The sequence below is a fragment of the Atractosteus spatula genome, chromosome 11 (assembly GCF_055471065.1).
Source record: "Atractosteus spatula isolate fAtrSpa1 chromosome 11, fAtrSpa1.hap1, whole genome shotgun sequence".
NCBI lineage: Eukaryota > Metazoa > Chordata > Actinopteri > Semionotiformes > Lepisosteidae > Atractosteus > Atractosteus spatula.
In genome coordinates, this window is record NC_142716.1 from 33,074,724 (window position 1) to 33,102,272 (window position 27,549).

General features: G+C 37.4%; 2 protein-coding genes across 2 annotated transcripts; both read left to right on the forward strand.

Annotated features, from left to right (window-relative positions):
• Positions 1–12,735, forward strand: zranb2 (zinc finger, RAN-binding domain containing 2). The gene is made up of 10 exons (XM_088926818.1): positions 1–267; positions 1,927–1,979; positions 5,909–6,017; positions 7,215–7,297; positions 7,735–7,811; positions 9,102–9,257; positions 9,581–9,753; positions 10,419–10,505; positions 11,048–11,212; positions 11,421–12,735. Exons 1-10 carry the CDS (start codon positions 200–202, stop codon positions 11,485–11,487), a joined length of 1,038 nt encoding a protein of 345 aa, XP_088782944.1. The 5' UTR covers positions 1–199; the 3' UTR covers positions 11,488–12,735.
• A 2,464-nt stretch (positions 12,736–15,199) lies between these two features.
• On the forward strand, positions 15,200–20,669 carry ptger3 (prostaglandin E receptor 3 (subtype EP3)). The gene is made up of 2 exons (XM_088927912.1): positions 15,200–16,099; positions 20,361–20,669. Exons 1-2 carry the CDS (start codon positions 15,200–15,202, stop codon positions 20,667–20,669), a joined length of 1,209 nt encoding a protein of 402 aa, XP_088784038.1.
• The last annotated feature ends 6,880 nt before the right edge of the window (positions 20,670–27,549 follow it).

Genomic DNA, 27,549 nt, shown 5'->3' on the forward strand with positions numbered 1-27,549 from the left:
CCTCTTCAACTGTCTTCGTAAGTGCCTGTGGTGTATGTAATAGTCACGGAAAATGTTTTCAGTAGCTTTAAATTATTTTCTGGATTTACATATATCCGTATGTAATTTTGCATGTCGTGTCTGAAGCTAATTTCACACAACTAATTTGCGTGTACATGTTTTATAATTCAGTTCAATCCGGACCTTAAAAGCCAGCTAAATGGAGCCCAAGATGTCGGGAAAGAGCTTTCGCGTGAGCGATGGGGACTGGATTTGCCCAGATAAAAAGTGAGCGTTCAAATAAAATTGATGTAAATTTATGTTTTTAAAGACGCCTTACAAGTGCGTTATTTTCAGTATTAGCGTTTTTAAGTTTTTAATAATTCAGTGGGAAAAAAAACCGGAAAGGGTTTCGCAGGCTTGACTACGTGACTCAGGCCGTAGGCCCGCACGACTGTGTGAAATGAATATTCTGTTAGTCCTTTGCCTCATGTTACATGCTCATTTGGTATTATTCTCATACCGTAACTTAATTACCAATTTTTGCAGCCCGTAGCAGGTGCACGACTAATTTTTAATTTGTGCATAATAACATACCGCTGCTACCCAACATATGGTCTTGGTTATGCGGACATTGCTTGTATAGTTTTCTTATCGTTTCTCTTAACAAAATCATAAAAAAAAGTATGATAAGTATCCGCCGTTGCCTCGATAGTAATCACAATCGGGGCTGAAATGTGAAAATCATTATTATTTGAATGCTGTGTTTAGTGATTAAAATTTACCCATCCCGTTCATCCACTTCGTTAGTAACATTGTAAGGCGTTAGATTCATCGCTATTTAAAAAAAATGTGATGGTAACAAAGTCTTTGATTATAATCACTCATTATGCACATAACGTCGGACAGACATGGAGTAGGCCGGCACCAGAATAATTCAAGTGCTTCTTGCTTTAAATATAGTGCATTCTGCTGATTTTGGTTTTACTGTACTGAAGACCAGGCTCTAGCACAAAGGGTGCACCAACCACTAAATCTGTGGAACTTAAAGTGCTATCTTTTCAATCTGTTTTTATTGAATATTGTAGTATCACTACTGGTTTTAGGTGGGTCAGTTTGTTGTACTTTTCTTTGTTTTCTCCTTTCAGGTTTACATGTATCATGTGTGTGCTGTTGTCCCAAACCTTTTCTTAAAGCAATTATGAATAAGTTTGTATTACAGAAACCTGGAAGAAATTTAACACGGACCTTTTCTTTAACAGAGTTAAAGACTGTATTAAGTCCGAAAATGTTTTGGCACTCTGTGTCAAATAAATATTCAGTATAATATTTAAATAATATATTTGGTACACTCTTGCAATCTGTTAGTGATGACGTTTTGAATTTTGATTTGTCTGAGCAAGAAGCAGTGAAGTTTCCTGCATCTTTATCTTGCTGGCATAAGTATGGTACTCTCTATAATATCTGAGCTTAGTTAGTCCACCTGCAATCTCCAGGATCTCTCCAGGAGGAATCAGTTTTTTAAAAAATATAGAAATAGTATAATTGCTGAATCAGCACAGTGCAACAAGCAGTACATTTTGAGCAGAATTATTGAGCTGATTCCACTGTAATTTCCCAACACTTCCTATGTAACAACATAATATTCAAGATAAAATTTGCCATCTTTTGCTTGCGAAAACAATGCTTCATAATTTATATCCTTGCTTCATATGTAATTAATTATACATTATGGCATAGCTTTTGAAAAGGATTACCTAGTGCATCTTTGCCTTGCAACAGAAGTTATTTTTTGTGTAATGAGAGTGGAAGCTGTCAAGGTTTGTGTTTCCAGTTTTAATGGATGCATTAAGATGCATTTGTTGAATGGATTCACAAATGAAACACGGATTAAACATCAGTAAAAACGTCTAAGAAATTATAAAATACTGTTTTTATTGTTTGAAGGTGTGGAAATGTGAACTTTGCTAGGAGAACAAACTGTAACAGATGTGGTAGAGGTAAGTTTTTTTATTTTTTTATTTTTAGGGAAACTGCTAATTGTCCCAACTAGGTGTGAATCCTTGCAGCATATCCTTGCAGCATATCACTATAACATTTTAAAAATTAAACGAACAAGTGCCAGCATGACCTTATTAATGAATGCTGTCAATTTGTCAAGTGTTTTAAGTGCTGGGGAAATCCTGATGATTTTAGTGAAGCAAAGATGAATTTCAGATGTAACAAAAGACTTGAACTGTATTTTCCTGTTATACCGATGAAAAAATCAGTTAAATAGCCAACAAGTCAATCACTATGCATTTAATTCCTTTAAACAATTCAGGTCAAGTTCATATAACTCTTAGCAGGAACTACAGTTATTACATTGTGGTTATTTTCATTGCTGACTCGTTGAATAAAACAAATATAAAAACATACCAAATAGTACAAGTAAAGGTTTATTCCAGGCTGAAAAGAGAAGAAAGACAACACAACATTTCGGCTGTGGAGCCTTCTTCAGGTGTGAGAAAGACAGGGCAGACAGCAAAGATTAAATAGCACAGGAGAACAAAAGCTGGGAGAGGGGAGAGGCAGAGAGGCCACTCAGGTGGTGCGAAGTGGAGAGAAGTGAAGAGAGGGGTGAAGTCGAAACCTGCATGTGAATAGAGAAGATTACAGGAAAACAAGTCTGTCACTGAGAGAAGGGGGAAGGTGTGAACCATGTTTCAGGACAGTATTTTTGTTTCTGATGTCTTTCTGCTATGGGAGTTAAGAAACCTTCTTTGAGAAAGCAGATGGAGAGATCAGTGTGATCATGGCCATCTGAAGTGAATTGAGAAACTAGGGGCTTTGAGAAATCTTCCATCTTCACAGCCCTTACATGTTCTCTGAAGCGGTGTCCTAGTCTCCTTTCGGTTTCCCCAGCGTAGATAGCTGGGCATTTCCTGCAGGAGATACAGTAAATGAAGTTGCTGGAGGTACAAGAGGTCACTTGGGTGATCCGGAATTGTCCTGAGGGGCCTCGAATGAGTGTGGTGTTAGATATGTACTTGCAGGTGATGCAGCGAGCTCTGTTGCAGGGAAAAGTACCTGGTGTGGATGATTGTTGAGGGGGGTCAAGGGAGCTGTGAACAAGAAGGTTATGCAGATTAGGTAGTCGGCGATATGAGATCATGGGTTGGTCAGAAAAGGGGGTCCCAGTGGAGGGATCAGCCTGTAGGAAAATTTGTTGTTAATGGTCTTGGGGATAGAAAGTTTGTTAGGGTGGAAGGGAAGTACCAAAGGAATGCGGTTGTTAGGCCGTGGGTTCCTGATCGATCTGAGGGCTGATTTTGGCTCAGATGAGGACCCTGTCAATTACATGGGTAGGGTATCCTTAGTTGATGAAAAAAGGAGTGCATTTTGAGTGCTTGGTTCTGGAAATCCATGTCATGACTGCAGAGTCGTTGTAGCCTAAGGAACTGTGAAAAAGGGAGAGAGTTTTTAGTGTATTTGGGGTGAAATGAGCTGCACAGGAGATAACTGTGTGAATCCGTGTGTTTGTAATAGACTGAAGTAGAAAGTCGGGGATTGTTAATAGATAGGTTTATGTCTAGAAACGGAAGAGTAGTGGAAGATATGTTAACTGTATATTTGAGGGACGGGTGAAAGTTGGTGAAGTGATGCAGGAGGTGCTCTAACTGGTCATTAGAGCATGTGGCAGCACTGACGCAGTCATCGATGTATCGCTTGTAGAGGTCGGGGACAAAGCCAGTTTAGGAAGTGAAGAAGCTTTCTTCTCCCCAGCCAACCAAAATATTGGCATAGCTTGGTCCCACTCTGGTGCCCATGGCAACTCCACTAACCTGCTGGTAAAGAAGGTTATTGAATGAGAAGGCATTGAGTGTGAGTACCAAAAGACGAACAAGGGTGTGGGTGGGTGAATTGAGCACTGTGCATTTGTCCAGCGTATGCTTGAGGGCTGTAAGACCATCATTGTGGGGAATTACATTGTAGAGAGATGTGATATCCATTGTAAAAATGCCTGAAACTGGAAATTGTTAAAAAGTTGGAGAGCATGGTTAGTGTCCTTGATATATGAAGGGAGCCTTTAAACCAGCGGTCTCATCAGGCTGTCGAGAAAGGCTGAGATGTGAGTAGTCGGACAGTTGTGTGCTGAGACGATGGGGAATCCAGGGGTGTCAGGTTTGTGGATTTTGGGGAGGAGGTAAAATTGGGAAACCTGGGGATGTTCAACGATGAGCCGGTTCGCCTCCTGGGGGAGTTCCTTGCTGCTGATAAGAAGGGAGATGGTGGACATGGTGGTAGTCAGTGGTAGGATCCTGTTTGAGACGACGGTAAGCAGAAGTGTCGGTTAGTTGCCTGGAGGCTTCATTAATATACAGGTCTTTTCGCCACACCACAACAGCGCCTCCTTTGTCCGCTGGTTTAATAACCAAATAGTATATGTTGTAATTGGTTCCTGTAGTTTTTACTTTGTAAATATTGATGCAGTATATCATTTTAATGAATTAATTTTGAAGGACACATTTGGTTATTTGTCAAAATCAAGAATGCATCCCCTTACTATGATCTTTGACTCATGTCTTTCTTGTGCTATTAAGTTCACATAAGCCCTCTGCAAAATGTAAATATCTGTTACAAAATACAGTTCCCAACTACTTTTCAAGGCATAAGCACACTAGAAGGAATGCACTTTCCTAATTTGAAAAGGGGAGCATATTCTGTAAAAGTACTTTTAGTAACTATTTCTTGGCTCTGTGTGGGAAATGTTGTGTGGGCAATTTAATATTTTAACCAGTGGTATGCAGTGATGTCATCAGGGATAAATTCAAGGGCTTATCACTCTCACTCTCAACTCTGGGAAAACTGTTTAAATCTGACAAATATCACTTAAAGGACGTGATGCTTGCCAAATTGTTAATTGCTCAGTGATGTTGATCTTCTTTTGCAGTGTGTGTAGTGTTTTTGGCACAATTGTACTGCTTGATGTATCGACACTTTTATTTAACCTGTATGCTGTTTTTCTGCATGCATTGATACTATTTGCTTAAGTTTTGTGTTTTTTAAAATTATAAATATAGCGCAGAATTTCATACATAGTGGTGAAACGGCTTTCAACCACCATAAAAATGCAGCAGATTAAAAACCCTTTTTATTAAGTGCGATTTGCTCTTTCCCTGTCACCACACATATTGGGCAGATGACCTATAGTGTTAAATTGAGCTTTTTTAAAATTAACAGACAAGGTCTATGTTTCTGTTTTTTCAGAAAATGCACAAGACAGCATCACTAATTTGTCTGTTGCTGAAATCAGGGTGCTGAAATAAAAGTGAAAAGTGTCAAGTCTTGCTTCACAATTAATCTGTTATTGACAAATCTTTTTAAAGAGTTGGTGTAGCAATTACTTGACTGCGCGGTTTGTCTGACTATTGCACGCCATAGTCACTTTCTTGTAGTGCTCCAACAGAGTAGTCAGTTATTTACTGGAAGCTATAAGACTTCAGGTCCAAACATAAATGCATGATCTTTTTAAAGAGATGTATTAGGCACTGGAGTTTAGGGACTGTGCAGACCTTCCAGCTCTTCCAGCTCCCCTTTGTTCTTTTGCAAAACTTGCAAATGTTGTTTGATTGCAAAAACATTTTGGAAGGTTTAATTTATCACATAATGAGAGCAATAAGGCAGGAATGAACTGCAGTAATGATCACCAAAATGTGAAATTGTGACAAAATTGTTTTATTGTCTGTTGTGTGACTGTGATGAGGCTATCTAGCGCATTTTTCTGGTACGTGGACATAGTTAGAGAAAAGATGAAATGATGTCATGAATTAACATGTAATATTTGCAGTAGATGAGTAAATTGTTTCAATTAGTTTTTTTTAGATGTAATGGAGTACATTTTTGCGGGGTTCATGCCTGTTCTTATCTTTTTATCTTGTTTTACCAGAAAAAACAACAGAAGCCAAAATGATGAAGGCAGGAGGCACAGAAATAGGGAAGACGCTTGCTGAAAAGAGTCGTGGTCTCTTCAGCGCTAACGACTGGCAGTGTAAAACGTAGGTGTTTCTCTGCTGGAAGCATTTCTTTTCTTGATCTGTGACTGTCAAGGCAGTAATTATTATTAAAATTATTTATTATTTAATTATTTCAAAATTTATTGACCACTATTTGTATGTACACATAATCAATGGTTGACATGGATTAGACATAGAGTAAGTGTGGATACTATAATATTCCCTGCTACAAACATTGTGCATTTATAAAAATAAAACCATTTTGTTTGTGTTAGCCAGTTTACCTACATCCATAATAATATCTGACAGACCAATGTAAAGTACACTTGTATATATTGGTGTTGGTTGCATGAACTTTTTTTTTTTAATAATGAAGGGATAATAGCCTCCCATCAATCAGGCAGTGTGAGCACGTGAACTCAATACAGCAGAAATGTTAACATTGCTTCCCCCACCAATATTCAATATTCATCTCCTTTATTATTGGTGAGCAAGAAGGTGAACTTCAGTTATCTGGACATTATTTGCACAGATCAGTTACTTATTGTATGAAAGTTTTCTTGCGCACACTTACCTGTATTCACTCTACTTAAAAATCAAAGATTGGTTTTAAATCTTTTGATTCATATTCAAGCAAGAGCTTTATCTCGTTTTCATGGCAGATTCAATCCATTAGTCTGTGGCAAACAGAAAATGGCATGTGGGTAATTAAGCTGCCAATTAGAATTATAACTGTACATTATTGCTTTTTATTAGTGTTCCTCACTTATTCAGTCTGTTTGAATTATCACTATTCAGACTCAAGTCAGTTGTTCCCAGTTAGGCAAAGAGGACAGGTTGCATAACAGTAGCATTTATGCTTATCATTTATAATTAAGTCTATGGATTTTATTGATAGCCCTATTTATTATATATATATAGCATGTTCCTGTTTAGCCTAAGCTTAAGAGATGTTAAGTATTTTTAGTACATTACAATATATGTTTTCAATAACATATTCTTACATAAAGAAGCACCTTTTGGGCTACCAGTATGTTTTAGATATAATACTTTGCACTCGGGCATATGACCAACAGTGATTCAAGGATCATTGGAAAAAAATGAAGATTGTATTGCTTCTAACAATCAGAAGGTTGATGAAGATGCTTTATTTTGGCATAACAACCATGTTCTTGTCAGCACTGTATAAGAGAAACATAGCTTATGTTTCACTGTCACCCTTCTGCTCCATTTTCCCAGTTGCGGTAATGTGAATTGGGCCCGAAGGTCAGAATGTAATATGTGTAACACTCCCAAATATGCTAAGCTGGAGGAAAGAACAGGTAAGGATCTCTTTTCAGTGAGAGTTTATAGCAGTGTCCTTTCTTTATTTCAAAGAAAGCCCTGGCTGACCCCATCCTCACAATAAACATGATGTTTATTCTAGTAGTTTTTACTTCTTATGATACATTTTGTATAAAACAGGAGCTATAAAGGCATTAACTTAAAAGTAAAAGTTATGTGGTTGTTATAACTTCTTAACTGATTGCCCTTGTCACTTCATTAATGTGAGGTAGCATTTATAAAATGTTTTACATTGATTTCAGCTTGTATTTATAAACACTGTGAACATTTAGTGGTGTGGAATCGGTATGATTTATATATTGTCATTGCAAAAGCAAATCGTTTTTTTTCATTTTCCTTAGTATCTTCTTTTCAAGGACCTGTATTGCTCCCAGAATTGTATTTGTAAATGTGTCCTTTCTTTTCTGTGAAACAGGATATGGGGGAGGATTTAATGAGAGAGAGAATGTAGAGTATATTGAGCGTGAAGAATCTGATGGTGAATATGATGAGGTATGTATTTATAATTTATATTACATGTTTATATGCACAATATTTTCCTGATTAGATTTTAGTTTATTTTTTTATTTACCATATTTTTGGTTAAGAAAACGAGACTGCATTTACCAGTAAAGTAAAATTCCTAATTTACTTGGGATTTTGATGTTTTCTACTCTTCTGTTGTGTATTCGCTTAAAATTAGCTAGTTTTTTGGGACGTTACAAAGTTAAAAAGCTTTATCGTGACTCTTTGAGTCTTAGCTTAATTTAAATTGGTGTCCACTACAGAATTCAATGTAATGTTTGTTTTCAGAAAGTGTTTACCAATTTGTTCCTAAAGAGTAACTTCCTTTGGGGACTTAAACAGAGAGAACTTTTAACCTGGACAGAATTAGCATGTGTAAATATTAAGCCAACAGTTTTATTTTAAATATAAAGTTCTTAGTTTTACTCAGCTATTTGAAGTTAAAGGCATCTGATTTTTATTAGAGGTCAGGTAGGAAGTTATGTCCTTAATGGAAACCTGAAAGGGGGACATTAAGTTCCCATTTATTTCCCATAAGAAATAGTGGGAATAGTAGGTAATGGGGACTGGGAGGAAGGAAATATTACAATATGATGTAAGGCTGTACATCAGTTACATTCACATTTTCTGTGTGTGAACAGAATGATTACTGTATTGACCTGTAAAGATGAGCGCTCGGATGTAATTTAACCTTGTTTGAAATGTTTTAGAAACAATTATAATTTGAAAATTAACAATGAATGAGAGAGATTTTATGTGCGCTTTTAAGCTTGTGTGTGTGAAAGAGAGATTTTGTTTCTGACAGAGATTAAGCTTGTTTGAATGATGAATAGTTTTAAACCATTCTTATTCTTAAAATTTAAATTTAAAAATACAAATGGTTATAAAACACAAAGTTATAAAATATATCAGTGATGATTTTATATAATATAAAATCTTTTTTGCAACAGTTTTACTAGATATTTGCCATTTTTTGGGTGAAGTCGGTGGAACTTTTTTGTTGGTTGGTGGAGGGTAAAATTTTTGATGTCCATGGTTGCAAGAAGTCAACGGCGTAAAATTGGGGTTATGCTAAGCGGGAACCACATGTACTACTCTAATTGAGCAAACGTATTCTCGCAGTGAGCGTTGTGTAAGATATTGTGAACTCCAGCTCTGCTCATTCATTTTTTTCTTTAAATGATTTTTCACACGGAAGGAGGGCCACCATGGACTGGTGTCTGTCCATGCACTGCCTCTCTCATGTTCCACACTAAACGTCTTGCTTTAACCCAATAGTTTGGCCGTAAGAAGAAAAAATATCGTGGAAAGACCGTCGGAGCCACATCTATCCTAAAAGACAAGGAGAAGGAGCTAGCGGGGGACGAGAATGATGAAGAAGACGAGGATGATGAAGATGACGAGGAGGGTGACCTTTCAAAATACAAACTTGATGTAAGAAGATAATTATTTTACTGTAAACTTTCCAAGACTTTCCTTCTAGAAACATCTCATAGTTCTGTTCTGTATTGTATGCAGAGAATACATAGAATGCCAATTTTATTCAATCTTAAGTTTTATTTTCTCTACATTCTTAAACTATTTTGGAAAAGAGGTAGGATACAATGATTGTGCACAGTTTAGACTTCCGACGTTTGATTTAAACCACCAGATCATCGAAGTGCTTCAAGTGCTGTGCGGAAGCATTCATTGGTAAAAAGGCGTTTGGATGACACTTTGAAGATGTTGGTCTTATCCAGCGTTTTCTCTCTGCGCAGGATGATGAGGATGATGATGAGGATGATGACGAAGATGCAGACCTTTCCAAATACGACCTGGATGCCAGCGATGATGACGCAAAGCAGGAGGCGAAGAAGAACAGCCGCTCGGACTCCTCGCGGTCGCGGTCTTCCTCCCGTTCCTCTCGTTCCAGCTCGCGGTCCAGGTCCAGGTAAACGGGTACAGGTCAAGGGTAACTCCAGGCAAAATGTCAGTATCAGTTCAACTTTTTTTAAAATAACATTCCTCTTTATATGCATTTCTTCTGCAGTAGTGAGAACACCAGTGCTCTGAGAAACTGGCATAAAACTGTACACCCAATGTCATTTGTGTGTTTGTATGTATGCTTAGAAATGATATTTGTGTCGGCACCCTTTTTGACAATGTAAAACTGAATTTACACTTTCCGACTCCAGTCTGCTGTGTTCTGGTCGTTGTGTTTTCTGATACATCAGTAAAAAATGAGTTCACGTTCACCTGTGGGGTTCATTTTTCTGCTTTTAATGGGTCAGGCTGTGGGTGGTGTTATAACTGCTGGGTCAGAATATCACGTTTTACTGTCGTTTTGCCAAACGGCAACTAGATTAATTTTGAATGTGTGGATTTTCATTCTTTGTATGAATGTTTTACCATCTTAAATTTTTATTTTTTCTTTTCCATTTTTTAAAAATGCTTTGAAATAACTGATTTAATGTCCATTTATGAAAGGATATTACACTTGAATTTGAGTGACTTGGTCTATTCTTATTTGCAGATATCTGGTATTCTCTGTGCCTTACAAAGTGTAATTCACTTCTGCAGTGTGTTAAGTATTGGAAAGATGTTGTCTTTTTTCAGGTCCCGATCACGAAGCTCCTCCAGCTCCAGATCAAGGACTCGCTCAAGTTCCAGAGATCGTGCGCGATCACGCAGGTCGAAATCCAGGTGAATTAGGTGACATGCTCTCCTCTAGCGAGAGTGTATGTGATGAGGCAAAGGCGGCGGAGAACCTTTGCTGTCTTAAACCTTTGTGGAATGTGTACATAGACTGGCACCAGCGAAGCGAAAGTGGAAGAAAATCACCTTCAATCTCCATTGTGACATTCTGACCAGAAGCTAGTGAAGGAACATCTCTAATTCCAATGACAGACTCATGGTTCACTCAAGATGATTCGAAGCTCATACTGCCAGATTTATTCCTGGAAGTTTGGACCTCTGTCTACCACAATTTTTTTTTAAATCAACCTCAAGTAACTTTTCACAGCAACCAGTGGTTTTTGCTTCAGACTTTACAAGTTAGAAAAACATTCATTTTACATGCTAGCTGTGAAACAAACGCATCAAGGGATATATGCATTTTGCACAGAAAATACTGTTTTTTTATTTCCTTCCTGATGCTGTTTTGACTGAGCACTGGAAAGAGATAACAAACTATTTTCTTTCATACTAATCTGAATAAATCTGATTTATTCCCTTAACCTCCCAAGATCCAGCTCCAGGTCTCGCAAGGGGTCTTCATCTCCAAGGAAGAGATCTCGCTCGAGTTCTCCATCCTCATCCTCCCCCGAGAGAGGCAAGAAACGAAGCCGTTCCAGATCATCCTCATCTGGCGAGAGAAAAAAAAGACGTTCAAGATCTCGTTCGTCAGAAAGGTTTGGGTTTCTGTAGAATAAAATAGGTGTATGTTTTCCACACGATAGAAGTGTTTTAAAAAATCTTTCATTTTACAGCATCATTTTTTAAATCGCTATAAGAAATTAGAACATAGGAAGTATGCTTTGAAATGTTTGTAATCAGCAGAGCTAGATCTGAACCTTCTCAGCACTCACAGGTTTCCACGGTTTCCTTTTGTCTTTTCAGACGGCGCGGATCATCCTCTGGATCCTCACACTCTGGCTCCCAGTCATCAAGTTCAAAAAAGAAATAAGTTCAAATCAACCATTTTTAAAACTGGTAGATTTAAGGCAAAAGTGCATGGTGTGTTTTAAAGATACAGGTGAACTATTGATTCTGTTTATAGCTAAACTGTCTTACCTGGCAGTATGTGCTGAATATTCTTTTTTGACTACATAAGTGGCATGTTTGTCCAGGCTTTCTTAGAAAAAACTGCTTGTTATGCTGTTATCCGTCTACTCAGTAATGTTTGAAGCCATATCCCACACACTTCTTTTTTAAGGATCCTTTTTTGCTTTGCTATCTTCTCATAGCTCCATATTTTTGTGTTACTAAAAGCATAGGGAAATAAAGCTAAACAGTACTTCCGTTAATATTTTGGTTTTCTCTGTGGCCTAAATTAAAGTGGCATGCATTCTGCCTATATGTTTAATAGTACCAATAAAAAATTTAACATTCAGTCTTTTAAATTGTTAGTAGCCAGAGAGTACTGCAATTTCAAAGTCACATGTCACAAAACATCAGGGCTATTGCATCTAAATTTCTGTAGTCTTTTGGTACTCTTAGTGACCAATTAGTAAATTATTCCACCTTTGGTCATCGTTAAATTTAAATTCTGTGGAATCTTAACCTGGGAATCCCTTTTCTGGAACTTTAGTCTTCATAATGTATGAATTCTTAAAGGTAAGTATTTTTTATTTACTTTGAAATTTTGGCATTCTTATCCTCAAGCAAATGAACTGTGAATCCCACTTTTGAATTTCGGGAGCTATCAAATTAAATAAAGCAACTCACACTCTTTATTAGTATTTAATAAACCTGGTATGTTTATGATTCTGAGATGCATTAAAAATGCAACAAATGATAGGGTCCTAGAGCTTTTGTTGCATTTTTAATACTGCTCAGAGTATTTTATTCTTATTCCCTGGAAATAAGTAATAGGACTGTGAATATTAAATGTAATTCCAAATAAAATGTAGTACAGCTAATATTGAGTAAGTGCAGCCTCTATTTTAACTTGGTACTTTTTTGTTTTCTGATTTCCACCAAGGTCTAGTTTAATGAGCCAGAAGGCTTTCTGTAATGTGAGGCCATTTAATTTGGTTGGTTTACCCCTATATTGTGTAACTGCAGTCACTGTATTTTGTTTGGGTAATGCTAAATTGCAGATGTCTTTTTTTTTGAATGACAGCAGTAATAGAATATGAATTAACTTAGTTTTTCAGTTCATCGAATTAAAGTGGAATTGTAAGCAAAATGTAAATAAAATCTGTCAGCAATCGTGCTTTGTGCTTTTCTTGCCTTTAAGTCGTTATGTGGCACTGAGGCACTGCTATGTCTCAGTGATGTTTTAAACAGAATCTGTGGGTTTCTTTCTTAACTTTGGTTTATTGAGTGAAAAGTGCAGACATTCCATTCTGAGGCCACTCTCACAAGAGGCCTTTGGAGCAAAAATGAAAAGGAGCTACTGTGTTGCTTCAGTCTCGCAAACCACAGGCAGTGGGTGAAGTGATAAAGCACAGTTAGATAAGGCCCAGTTAGACATGCCATAACATGGCTTCAGGACCTAGGTAGTGGCATCACTCTTCCCCATTTGGTAATGATTACATTTTGATACCATACAGAACTTGGCAAGTTTTTACCCAATAATCGTGACTTTTTTTCTAGGATGAGGTTTTAGCAAAGTGAGTTTATGTATTAATGTTGATTAGAAATGCCTGTGGAAAGACTTTGGAAGTTTGTGAATACCACACGCATACAAGGTAAACACAAACATTTGTGTTAGTATCGAAGAACAGCTAGGCTGATTATTTTAAGCAAGTATTCACTTTAAAATCATGCAGGCTAAGCAGCCTTTTAATATTTACTGATCAGTACAGAGCTGACATCTAGTGGAAATAAGTTAAAAAAAACTTAACACTGGATCAGCCCATAACCCTAGTTAAGGTGTTTGCGGTTAATAACATACTAATGCCACCTTCTACCTTATTCAAGACGGCAACATCTTCACATTGTGGATGTTATCAGACCTGGTCTGCAGTGTTTCTACTGATGTCAAACTGTCTGCATTGGGCCTTCCTGGGATTTGGTTGTACATCAGTGTTCATCTCATTCACGTCGATGGATTTCATGAGAAAATTTCTTCTCTTTTCCTTTGAGAACCACGAAGGAAAGTGATGTGAGCAAATGTCCTGCTGTACTTGCCCATGATCGTTAAGGTCTAATTTCCTTCTTGGAAAGAAAGCGCTGTTTTTGAAGTTCACATCAGAAGTGAATTGATGTGCTTTTTAGTTGGAGCAGGACAACCGACTACAGAATATCCTCCCGGCCTTTTATCCCCCTCTCTCAAATGTTAGACTCTCCTATTCTTAAGACTCTGTACATACTAGTGCTTTCCCTGACCTGAACATGTTCCTGTACGAATCGTTTGGATCACATCTTGAATGGACTAGAGCGGCACGGTGTTGGGTCCCTGGGTTCTGTTTTGGAAGTGGGGTGCTATCTGCGTGGAGTTGGTATGTTCTCCCAGTGTTTCTGTGTGAGTTTTCTCCCACACTCCAAATCATACTGGTAGGTTAATTGGTTTCCCTGTGTGGGGCCAGAAAAAAAGCTGAGAGTGTGTGTGTGTTGTCTGCAATGGACTTTTCCTTATCATGCCAAGTGACGCTTGCTAGGATAGACTGGCTCCCTCATGACTTTGAATTGGAAGAAGTGATTAGAAGATGGGTGGACTATTGAACGTGAAAGAACGTGTTTATGCTTACATGTGTCTATTTTCTTTGTCCATTAAGAGCGTCTTCTTGTAATTTCTAATGCAAAAGCTTGGTAGGATTAACTGTTTTCTATTCCACTTCGTTTTTATAATTATAATAAGCTTTGATATAACAAATGTTAGGTTAAAACGACAAAAAATATATTTTTTAAAGCAGGCTAATGGAGATACAATTTAATCTGTCCTTAATTCAATTTTATTAACTCATCTGTCATACCAAACATTAACTCAAGGTGGCACCTAATTGTTTATTTACACTGGAGGCCTTTAGAATCGCAAGTTAAAAACCCACGTTATAAACCACCAAAAGGCACTACAATCTACGGAAAATAATGAAAATCGCAAGGAAAACGAGCTGCGAAGATAAATTATTGCCGTTTCGATTTGTATGCGTTTCGTGAATTAAATGAGTTTAACATTACTATTCTCTGGCCAGAAAGTTAAAAATTGAAATCGGAAATTACGGGTTTTTTTGTATGGTTAAGAGAACAGAAGCTCCTCTTTTTGGTGGTGGTAGCTGTTGGGTACTGGTATTGCTTTTCAAACTGTAAATGCCTAATTCTTTTGACCTAGGAAGCACACTTGAGATCTCATTATCGTGTACTATCGCTTTTTGAATAAAGCGATAATGGCAAGCAGGCATGTTACCCATGTCTTCTACTTGTTTCAATGCTTACGTTCCGGTTACCGAATTTCTGCAGTTTACGACCAACTTCACCAAAACCAAATTACTTGATCAAACCGATTATAGAGACTGAATGGGCTCTCGTTTCTAGCTTTTCTTATTTCCAAATTCAGGTTGGCTGAGACGTAGGGGAAATGAATTGTAGCACATTCTGTTACTTACTGTAGGTCAGTGCAGTATCACGATGACTTCAGACGGACCCGCCTCCTTGTGGTTATAAGGATCTCCAATCCAGAGGTGCAGTGCGTGTTCGTGCAGAAAGTTCAATGAATTTGCTATGCTTCGCCTATGGGAGCAGCTACCTGTGTCTGCCGCTGCATGTGCTGTAAAACCATGACTTCTGACGGCTGTGATTCTGTCGACACCTTGGGAAATTCTTCGTCGGGTGCGATTTGGGACCCCAACATCTCAAAGACTATGCGTGAAGTAAACGCCAGTAAAAATCCCGAATGCGGGTCGGTTTCGGTCGTGTTCCCCATAACTATGATGATAACGGGAATGGTTGGCAATTCGCTGGCTATCATGCTGGTTTACATTTCTTACCGCAAGAGAGAAAACAAGAAAAAAAAGTCCTTCCTACTTTGCATAGGGTCCTTGGCACTGACCGATCTTTTTGGGCAACTTCTGACGAGCCCCATTGTCATATCTGTGTACAGGGCAGATCTCAAATGGTACCGCGTCGACCCGTCTGGAAGATTGTGCGCTTTCTTTGGGGTATGCATGACAATGTTTGGGCTATGTCCACTTTTTTTAGCCAGCGCTATGGCAGTTGAAAGGACGTTGGCCATTACCAGTCCGCACTGGTACTCGAATAACATGAAAACAAGCTTTACAAAGTTGGCATTAGCTTTTATTTGGTGCAGCGTGTTTCTCTTCGCTCTTCTGCCCATCGCGGGAGTCGGACAGTATACTTTGCAGTGGCCGGGTACCTGGTGCTTCATCAGCACAGGCGACAGTAATGTTGCGGGCAACACGTTTTTTTCTACCACGTTTGCGGTTCTTGGGATTTTCTCGTTGATTGTGACTTTCTCCTGCAACGTGGTCACCATCAAAGCATTAGTGTCCCGGTGTAAAACCAAGCCAGCCTCGTCTCAGTCAGGCAAGCAATGGGAGAGATTAACTGTGGAAACTGTTATCCAGCTGATGGGGATTATGTGCGTGCTGTTCACCTGCTGGTCCCCTTTACTGGTAAGTAGAACTCACTTTCATTACAAGTTTACAATTCTGTGGGCAGTTATATAAATGCGTTTCTATAGATACGCCTTGCTTATTCCTTTAAAATAAGGCTGGTCAATTATTCAACCTGTACAGCACCTAACATAGTGGGGTTTTGTTGTAGAAATAAACTGCACATTTAAACAAGTGTAAACTCCTAGAGTGCTTATGTGTTAAACCTGCCAATGTAGAAGAATTATAGCATTGCGTAATGGTGGCTTTTGTTTCTGTACATAGAAAGTGGATTGTTTTCTTCAAATCCAATCTTTTTTCCCCACAGATAATCTGTGCATGGCCATTACATTAGTAACATTTACATTGGCCTTAGAGGCAGCTTTTTACAATATAAAGGCATATTAGAAACAAGCGAGTACCGCTTTTATTTAACAAAACATTTAGTGAAAACCCTTTAAAGTTGTGCAGAGGCAGCTACACAGTATTTCACCTCATGCCATTAACAGAGAATTGCAGACTTTTCTCAAACATTAAAGCTTAATTACAAAAAAATGCGGCAAAATAAATTTCAAATGGAAATGGGATGTTGTTACTGTGCATACTATCCTTACTATAAATGGAAAGGAAGCTTTTTTCTCTCAGATGAAATCCATTACATCACCTTCCCAAGCCAGAACAGTTGCCAAACCACCAAACCACCCGTGGAAGCGGTGAACGATGCATTTCTGTCCCACACACCACCAAGCTCATCACAACCTGAAATTAAGGCATTCCTTCTTGAAGAATGCAGTGGGAGTAAGTTGCAAGTATATAGAGATACTGAGAAATACATCTAGCTCCTTTCGTTTTAAGTAAAACTGAGAACAGGAGGCCCTTCTTTACCCAAAGAGTTGTGGGAGTGTGGGACAAGCTACCCAGCCATGTTGCTGAAACTGACATGCTGGTTTCTTTACAGAAACGACAGGACGAGATCCAGAGATCAATTAGCTACAAACTACCAAAGAGGCTAGATGCTGTCATTTGTAAATGTTCTTAAAGCTGATTTTGCTGCTCACAGACCAGCAATATATTCTTTCTGTGTTTCGAATATTTTGAACCAGCGAGCGTTTAAGACAACATATACAGTACTAACAGGATTTGTAAACCACCTCCGCATCTCCGAACTTGATAGGACTTTTACTATAATCTCTAGTCTTTGAAATCAGTTTGCCTGATGTTGTGTAGAATGCATTTATAGGTGTAACTCAAGCTAAATAAATATAAAATGTAGCTCCACAGAAAAATTACTAAAAATTATTATGGGTATTTTTTTACAATTCTAAAGATAGTATAACCAAAAATTGGATAAATGCTTCCCTTCAGATAAATCAATGTTCCTTAATTACTGGTCTGACTTCAAAGGTTGATGTGTTAAGTTGACTGTGCCTCAAAAAAACATATCGTTTGAGTACTCATGCTACTCATTTTGATTAATTGATCATTCATGACTGACTGTGATGCACTTGGGTGACTTTGCCTGTTGCAAGAATAGAAAACAGCAGGAAGGAGCTAATATTAAGAGTAACACTCATAGTAAGAGTAATGCTTTCTTTACCTGTATTTTGGAGGCTGGACTAAAGCACCTCAGGTGGACTTGCCAGCAATGGAGCCAAGTCCCCCTGGGCAAAGAATCAAGGTTTCGTTTCAAGGTTTCACCACGCATGTCAGTGAGCGTGGCGCCAGTCTGTGGAATGATCATTCCATGTGAAGATCGGAGTGTAATGGTCAGGACAGGAGTGTCTCATCATTACAGAACTCCACTTGTAGTGATTGATGGCTTCCTGACTGCTACATTAATCAAGTCCTGGGATTTCGTTTTTGTAGCCTCTCTGTGGTCGTATCCATAGTATGTCCATATGTTCTCGTGCTGCTTGTGTAGCAACATCCTTGTTACAAGATGAGCAAGTGATATTAGCCCAATTGAACATTTGTAGTCTGAACTGGGATGTAATGTGACTTCTAAGGCTCAGAGACCAGTGAATCAACACGTAATTTTAGGCTGTACAACAGGAATAGTACAGAATCCCATTAGGCAGCATCTGTCACCTGACGCAAGCATACTGTACATTACAGATGTGCAGCTTGTGAAGCCACACACGCTGCTAGCCTGTGGTTTTCAAAATAGACCCCCTGTCGATCAATGCCAAAGATTACAAATACTAATCAGTATAATTACATTGTTTAGATGTAAATTCCATTAAATAAAATCAGCAGTACTAAGTAATCAGCAGTAATTTAAATTAAATGTACAAATCAGCCTTAAATAAAATCAGCAGTATTAAGTAGTTCATATGCAATTAAAAGACTGTCATTTTCTTGGCTTTTACTTTGTGATTTTGTTGCAGTTATAAGTGATGTGTTTCTTTTTTATCAGTATATAAACTAGATTGTTAGAGGTATGATTTTTAACTTACAGATTACGTACTAATGCATACAGGAGTATTCATATGCAGTTTTTTATATGTTGGCTAACAGACAAGTGCCAAATCCATATGCAATTTCACCAGTGAAATGCTTGGGGGGGGTCAGGATTTGAGTGAAAAACCACTGGACATACATCAAAGCTCACAAGACAACAGAGTGATTGATTGAAATGTGACATGACAGAACATTGCAGGTGAAGGACAGGGAGGTTCACCATTAAGGAGACAAAAAGATAAAGTACTCTGTTTTTTCCTATCACAATGACAGGGATTTTACAGAAGACAGTCTTTGATTGTATTTCTTTCTTGAGTATTCATTGATGGCTCTACTGCAGCTGACTTAATGAATTCAGTATTGTTTTTGCTTTCACATCCTCACCATTAGGTTAATTGCCTTCTGTGAGCTGTATAGAATTTCTGTGCATGTCTTTCATGCAGCAATGTTCTGCATCTACTGTATTTTCCTGAGTAATTACAAACAACACAGGTTTTGGCTTTATCCAGCTTCTCAAAAGTTATTGGTGAAAAAAATGCTTTTTGTAAACTGGTGCAGTCCAGCAGCCCTTATGATCATGCATTTTGAATGCAATATAAAAGCAGTGAAGATTTTTAAATAAATTATTAGGTGTTGGCTGAATCAAATACCATACACAGGTTCCCTGGAGAGGAGCAGACAAACACTCATCTAGTGTACACACACCATGCCAACAGAGCCATGGGACACTGTAGGCTAAAAGCAAATAAGTAGATTGATTTTGTTAATCAATTAATTTTAAACACTCGAACTGTGCTCTGGGTACAGAGGTAATTTAACGCACAAAGAGAGAACCTTTTATATGTGTGTGATAGTGGTATAATGGTTGATGTGAGGTTAATTTTTAATAAGTACCTGTGACCTAATGTTTTGCTTGTGTTATTGTTGGATACTACGTGCTTCCAGAAAATCCCTTTTTATTCAGTTTCAACCTCGTTTTTTTTCTTTATCGCTTAGAGTTGTATTTGCAAAAGGAGTGAGTCATTTTCACTGAACTGCCACTCAGATTGGAAATAAAAAGATTAAAATATAAGCAAAACATTTAGTTCTGAAGTCAATATAAACAACTGCTTACACAGTGCTATTGATTTAAAATGTGGTTAAAAGCCTAATTTTAAAACCTTAATGACTTGTTTTTTTTCCCTTCAAGTGCACCACATGTGATGATAAAATTTCACTTAATCCTTAAAAAGGTGACAAGATAAATTACTATTGGGTACTGCATCCTATTCAAAATATCATTTTAAATGGATATAAAGGTTTTAAGTAAAATTTAAATGGAATTGTAACTCAAACTCCATAGGCCAGATGGTAGTTTTTAGAAAACAAACAGGTGAAGACTTACTGTAATAGATTTGATTTCAACTAGTTGTATCAATTCTATAAATAGGTATATGAATTGAAAGCAAATTTAGAACAAGATTTTTATTTACGGTTAGTATTAGTAACACTGTTTTTGTGTGCAGGTGTAAAATCATAAAACCGCATTATAAACGTGTAGTCTGTAAAGGAACAAGTATTCCATGCTGGAAAGAGAAGAGAGAAAACACAACGTTTCAGCTGTGAATCCTTCTTCAGATGTGAAGGCTTCACAGCCGAAACGTTGTGTTTTCTCTCTTCTCTTTTCAGCATGGAATAAACCTATTACTTGTTCCTTTGTAAATTACGCATGCTGACGCAGCTACCCACCTGAACTACTTATAAATGTTTATTCCACTTCTGAAAAAGAGGCCTTTCTATGTTTTTTCAGGATTTTAATTGTTGTTAATTGTTTTTTTCTTAGATACTGATGCTGAAAATGATCTCGACCCACACCTCCTCACACCAGTGCAAGACAGCGGCCTTCAGCTTGTCACCCAGTGCAGAAATCCAAGTGGTTTGCAATTTCTATCTCACCGCCATACGTCTGGCATCTCTGAACCAGATTCTGGACCCTTGGGTTTACTTACTGTTGAGGGAAATACTTTTCAGAAAATTCTGCCAAGTTGCCAACGCTGTCTCAAGCTGCTCCATAGATGGACCGAAGGAGACCCAGGCAGCTCTCGATGCCTTGAACAAGCAAGCTGTTGATACCAGCCTGAGGCAGACATGATGAGGTGACGTGATGCGACTGCGTTTGCCAGCAGTGTTTTAACAAAGCTTGACAAAAAAAAACTTTTTCTGTTTAGACTTTTTAAAAATAGGATAAGTCCTTCTTCTAATGTGCACCGAAAAGAAGTTCTGTGTAATGATTAAACGCAGTAATGAATCCAAATCTTGCCTACCTGGGGGAAGAATAGACTCCCCATGCCTACCTAGAGGACAAGTTGACTCAGCTCTTTCTCAGGGGATTCATAATATTTACTCAAGCGTATTTTCTGCTTGGTGGCTCAATCAAGCCTTACAAACATTATCATCTGATGCTGCAGATTGGTGCTTGAAGATATTGTGCCAAAGAAGGTCCTCGCCTTTATTTATTGTTGTTGAGTGTTGGCTTGATCCTCTGACCGTCTTTGAAAGAATAAGACATCTCTGGCAAACCACCTCATGAAGTAACTAAGCCTTCAGTGTGCGGTTCAAGTATGCAGGAATATTGTGTAAAATGTTCTTGTTTTGTCTGAAAATGACACAAAAAGGTGGAAAACAGTCAACCATTAACATTACATATGTTATTTAACCTTTTCTTTAAAAGTATTTGTTTTGTACTGTACATTCCCAGTTTGGAATTGCCAAAAGTTTTATCCACTCAGCTTACAGTCAAAAGCTGTGTTCCTGTGTCCTTGCTCCTTCTTCATGCCCGCCTGTCCATGCCATTCGTCATGGTTATGGCACTTTACCCGTCTCTCTTGTGTGCCTGGAAAGAGCGCCTCTTAACTCCCTGACATGACTGAGAGTTTTCAAGTGCCTGCCAAGTCATAGAAGTCGCCGTGGCACCAAAAGATGAAGAAGCCCTCTCTAATGTTGTGCAGCTCTGGACCTGATGCTCTCTAGGGAGGTTGCTGCTCATTGCTGGCTAATGAAATGGCCTATGGCTGCATCAGTGATGTCTAGACCATAGGACTCAGTCTTCACTTTAAGTAAGCACCTTTAATGGTTGAGCCAGTCAGGAGCCTGCTTATCTAATTCAAGATTCAAGATTTCTTTACTTACCATATACAACAAGTGTATTGGAATGCTTACTCATTCGGCTGTACCCAGTAACGTTAGAGAAAAGAAAAAAATAGGCACAAATGACAAACAGACATGGACAATACATTTAGAGAATAGACGTTAGAATACAGCCAACAGGACATAGTGCAAACAGTGCACTTGAGATGTACCGGGAAAAAAAAACTTAAAAATTGTCTATCCAAATGCATATTGTTCTCCTAACTTTGTTTCAGGATGCTTTGCTTGAATTTCTGTGCTGGGGGTATTATAAATTGAAGGTCTCCTGGTGTGTGATGGGCAATCCTTACATTGTTAATATTCTCAGTCTTGAAAAACAACAGACCAAATGTTTGGCTGCAGTTCAAAAGATACAGAGCAACTGGATGTCTAAGAGCACAGTCAACAGTGGACTCACAGGAAGTAGATTTGAAACTTTTCACTTCTGCTTTTGTCAGGCAAATGAACATTATCAGATGTTACAGGCATTTTACATCAACTACATTAGAGGGCAGTACAGAATTTTAGTACTTAATATCATTACATTTCGAATAGAATATAAACATGCATAATTAGACTTAATGTAAATACTTTAAATATTAATAATAATGTGGATATTCAATTGACATTTCTGAAATGAATGAGAAAGTTTATGAGGAAGTAAAATGTCTCATAATAGTTCTCAAGTATTTAATGCATTCTAAGGTTCAAGTCATGTGTGGATGTGTAATAAATTGTTTCGACCACATTCACGGCAAACGCAGTTAAACAAACCGTGCACTATAATTAAATTAAAGAGCTGCAGAAATGAACATGTACTCATCCCTTTCTCAAATGTAATCACAGCAAATGTCTGTATAATATCTTCAATGCTTTTGATTTGTGCACACAATGTTTATTCTTCATTCTGTAAATGTCTAGTGCTCATATCATCTTTCAAGCACGTCTACCTTGATTGGGAAAAAACAAATTAGTGGGCTGTTACCCACCAACGGTTAGTGGAATTGGCATCGTAATTGTAAAGGACTAGACAACACGTAATGTCTGTGGCAAGGACAGACGGCAATCAAGAAGCAACAAGAACCAATGATGAAATAAGACGTCTTCGATTTACAAACATTCCTAAATGTCTCCATTAAATGTTATCTTGTAAAATTAGTCAGGCATTGAGTGTGGAAGGGCAGACATGATCTTTGAAAGTGAAATGAGCACTTTCACCTGTTTGTGTTATGTTACGCTTTGTGAACTTTTTGTTTATTTTGTGTGAATTGGCTTTGATTGACATCACTTCTCATTGTTTTGAAAATGAAATACCCTCCATTATTCTTGTCACAGCCCGTGCTGGGGAATTACTCATACAATTCCTAGTTCATAGGATGTAATTAGAGTATTAAGTGTTCATTTAACACAAAGGTGGGTTGCAAAACAAGTAACTTAAGGGAATTTATTATATAAACTTACATCTTTACCACTTTTTTTCAATGTTCATTTCATTATTCTTATAACTGTTCTAATCATTTATTTTTCTAGTAATTACTTTTTAGTTATAAAGCATTGCATTTAATTCAAATCTTCAAAGGGTTGTGGACTTATTATAAATCACATTTTTTAAATTGCATATTAGTTAATGGAATAGTATAATAAACGGTATTATAATATTGTATATTATAAAAAACTCGATGGTAAATTAAAAGCACTTTATGAAATGTGTTTGTTTTCCCAAATTTAGTGCACCACATGGCCTTTGCTAGATGATTTTATTATCAGTGTTATGAAACCATGGACATAGTTGAAGGAACATACTGTATCTTTTTAGGAACACTGTGATCAAGAAAAAGATTTTGCGTGCATTCTCTTTTCACCTGCTGTGAGACAGAGAAAATATCTGGTTTGAAAAAGAACTTTTGTGAGTTGTCTTATTTCATAGAAAGGCTGCAACTCTTCAGAATTTTGATCTTGAAGGCTGAAGTACTGCACTGTACCTCCCAGATTGTCAGGATAAATTTAATTATTAACCCTGAACATTGACTAAGGAGGTTGTTCACTGGTGCTGGGGAGATCACCCCTGTAACTGAAAAAGAAAAGCATCCTATGGTGTTTTTTTAGGTTTTGATATTTTTTATGTGTTTTCTTCTGTTTAATGAAGATTTCAAGCATGTGTCTGTCATAAACATTGACAGCATCTTACATCTACTCCAACAAAACTGCATATGTATTAAAGGGAACTTTTTTTATTGCTTCACAAAGTATTGCTATGTTCAATTATTTTGTATTGCATAGATATGGGAAGGTCTTTATTTCTGCTTCTGAAGAGGCGCAGCCTTTAAGGTTTTCTAAGTTCCTTTAACAGGTTTAAGAGCAGAGAAATAGAAAAGTAAGTTTATATTAAGTCAACACATATTTTATGTCATTTTGAATTGAGCTGGAACAAAAACATGTACATACAGTACGTATATGCCAGGTCAGGGTCTCAGATGCTGAACTGGGGTTTGGAGTTACAACTGGGAACTTGAAACTGAAGGATTACAATGTCTGATAAATAGGTTAAATAAAGAACATCATAGGTCAAATATGTCAGAGTTTATAATTAACATGGTTAAATGAACAAACAACAACAGTGATAAATCTGTCTTATCTGCAATTAACTTTTCCCTTACAACATTTCAGGAGCCTGTCTGATTTTCCGTTGCCCTATCAATTGAAATTATGGTTTATTGTTAACTGGCTTTGACTTAAATGGTTGTGGAAATATTGGCTTGCTATGTTTTATGATCAAATGGGTCATGCAGATGATGGATTCCCTCTGTAGATAGCATATTCAATGACAGTTCCTTTGTGTTCTTGAGATAATACTGAGGAAAAACATTGTAACTTGCTTCCAGCTGCACCATATCCTGCCTGTAACTGGAAACTCCTTTCAAAAGGGAGAGCTCCAATGCTGTTCGTCACTTGAAAATATTCAGATCTAAAGAAAAGGAATTAGAAAAGACATGAATATGTTTCTATATTTATTTTTATCTAATGCTTATGTGAACATTTATCGTTCATTTATTTTCTTATCGAATAGACTACAGTCTGGTTTCTAAATAATTAATTATGTGATGCACTGAAGATTTGAGTTTTAGTTTTTGCACATTGTAAGGGCATTCCTTAGTTTATAAAATTATTTGCTATGTAAACAGCATAGGCTTGTTTTCCATTTTTTATTTAAATCAGTTTTTGCAAATGAATGGTGAAACTGTCTTGCCTTAAAAGTGTCTATTGAAATGCTCGTTTCCACTGTGTTTGTAAAGTTTTTATTTTTTAAATGTTATTTCAGAATGTCTCATGAAATATATAATATATAATCAATTTATGCCTTTGATTTGTCTAATCATTAAGGAATGTCTACATGATTTGCTAGATATTCTTCATCAAAATCGTATTGTATAGCACAATTCTTTCAAAAGAGAGTGGTAGCCACAGACATTGCTTTTGAACTTTGTCTTGTACAGATGTAGAAAAGACAACTATTATCTGTGGTGAGCAAGTAACACATGGCTCAAATGAATGTAATACATGCAATTATTGTTTAATTTGATCCCATTTTATCAGGTTTGAAAGACCGATAGCGTAGGATCTTTGTAAAAAAAAAAGATCCATTGAAATGACACATTCAAAAAACAAAGACTCCCAAGCAAGAAGGTAAAGTAAAATAAAATAAAAAGAAGTAAAAATGTTAATATATCCATAATTACTGTTCACAGTGATCAGTATTATATGATAGACTTGCAGGAAGGGTTTGCATAATGATGTGCAGACTACAATCAGTAGCTACAGAAATTACAGAAGGGACCCTACTACAAGATTAATTTTCCTATTGAAACAGTGAAGGTATGGCTTTCAGAAATAGATCTGATGTGTTACGAGGAAAAAGTAGAATAATCCTGGAAGGAAACCATTAAGATTGGTCAAAAGAGCATTAAGAAGAGCGTTGTAGATTTATGAAATACATTCCAGATTGTTTTTCTCTGGTAGTTAACCACCAACTTTGTATAATTAGAATGCTTAGGGGAAGTACTATTGTGATTGATAAATATGGGGTGGAGTATGTTTTAAAGTCATTTGAGGTAAGATGACGGCAAACGTCTTTGATTACATTTTCTTTAAAGACAGTACATTTTTACATAAGCCAATCATTTATGCTGAATCAAACCTTCTAAAAGTTATTTTTCTAGAAAGCCCCAAACATTTGAACAACAGTTAACAAATCGAAGAAACACCTGTTTAATACATACAGCTATGTATTATTAGTAGTATTATTAAAACGTATGGCCCAGTGATCTTCTGTCTGTAGTTACTGTACATTTCACCAGTTGCACTAAGATTGTTCTTGGTTGATGTCAGGAATGTTTTCTGTTGCAGTAATCATGCTCTCACAGAAGATTAGGTTTCTGGCCATCATTGTAAAACAAGTTTTGCTAACTCCCTGAGCATCTAATTTTGAGTTATAAAGCTGTGAGAACATAAGCACCACTTTTTATTGTTCTGGCAGTCATCATTGTTACAGCGAAGAAATAGTTCAAAACTCACTCTGTGGATAAAAAGATATCACCTATCGTTAAAGCTCCACTTTTAATGGTTCTACTGGAGCTTTGGAAATGTTTCCCTTTTTGTGCTCCTAAATCAGAGTTAAAAATTAGATGGTCAAAAATTAACGTCTGTCCTTGATGTATCCTAAGTCTTTAGCAACCTTAAAGCCTCCATTTAACTACGACCTAAACTAATTACCTCTTTTTGAAAGGATGGCAGACTGTTCATTGAAAGAACCTGTTGAATGAGACACAGTTGCTCTGAATGAGTAATTAGCACTCGAAGGGAGTGAAATACCAGATTAGGGAGAGGTGTTGGTGTGATTGGCTCTGAGTGTGATTGGTCAGTCGTCCTCTTAGTCTTATAAGAGCAGCCAGGAGAAAGTCAGCAGCCTGTAGCAGCATGCCTGTGCCATATAAGATTATTGTCTCTGGCCAAATGGGACCAGCTGGTGGAGATAGTTACTGTATAGGGGAAGTTTGTAGTTAATCAAAATGTGTGGTTTAGTGAAGAGTGAGATGGAGAATTGTGTGTTGAAGGATTAAGCTGAGTTCAATCCTCCAGTGTCTTTGAGTTAAAGTGACAGTTTTAGTGAGTATTAGAAAAGGGTGCAATGGAGTAATTTTGTGGTATCTCCCGTGCTTGCTGATTATAAGTAACGTATTTCTGAAAAAATGGGAAGACGGGCATCATAGGGCACATATGAATGCTCTAGTTCCTGGTGATTAATGAAGTTAGAGTAAGCTCTCGTGTAGTCAATTTCAATTTAATTCAATTCAAGATGCTTTATTGGCATGACCGATGAGTACAGTCAGTGTTGCCAAAGCAAATTAAATAAAATTAACATAAACTAACAATAAAATAAAATCTACAGACATTTACAATATCAGACATATCATAAAATATTTACATATGCTGTAGTCATTCACTTATGTAAATAGAACTGAAAAGGAAGAGGCCTGTGTATTCTTCCCTGAGAGGGGTCTATTGTGTCGGTCTAGAAGCCTGGAAGGGGTCTGAAAGAATTCCTTACATCTGTTTATTTGGAACTATCCAAGTGGAATGTGTAGCATAATCCTGTTGTAACTGAGCCGTCAGGAGCAGAGGGGGAGACGGAGGTAGATCTTAAGTGGGATCTGTGCACCAACGGGACATCAGTGGTGAGTAATGGGGTTCTCTCTCTCAGCTTCCATGCAATGACTCCTGCAGCCTCCCAAGGCTTGTGGTCCTGTCCGTGCAGTGATGGACATGCCTCTCCTCCAATCGCTGCCGAA

Coding starts and splice junctions, on each gene's coding strand:
- ptger3 (XM_088927912.1), top strand. CDS start 15,200: ATGGGAGCAGCTACCTGTGTCTGCCGCTGCATGTGCTGTAAAACCATG. Junction 16,100..20,360: donor CCTGCTGGTCCCCTTTACTG/GTAAGTAGAACT, acceptor TTTTTTTCTTAG/ATACTGATGCTGAAAATGAT.
- zranb2 (XM_088926818.1), top strand. CDS start 200: ATGGAGCCCAAGATGTCGGGAAAGAGCTTTCGCGTGAGCGATGGGGAC. Junction 1,980..5,908: donor CTGTAACAGATGTGGTAGAG/GTAAGTTTTTTT, acceptor TTGTTTTACCAG/AAAAAACAACAGAAGCCAAA. Junction 9,754..10,418: donor AGCTCGCGGTCCAGGTCCAG/GTAAACGGGTAC, acceptor GTCTTTTTTCAG/GTCCCGATCACGAAGCTCCT.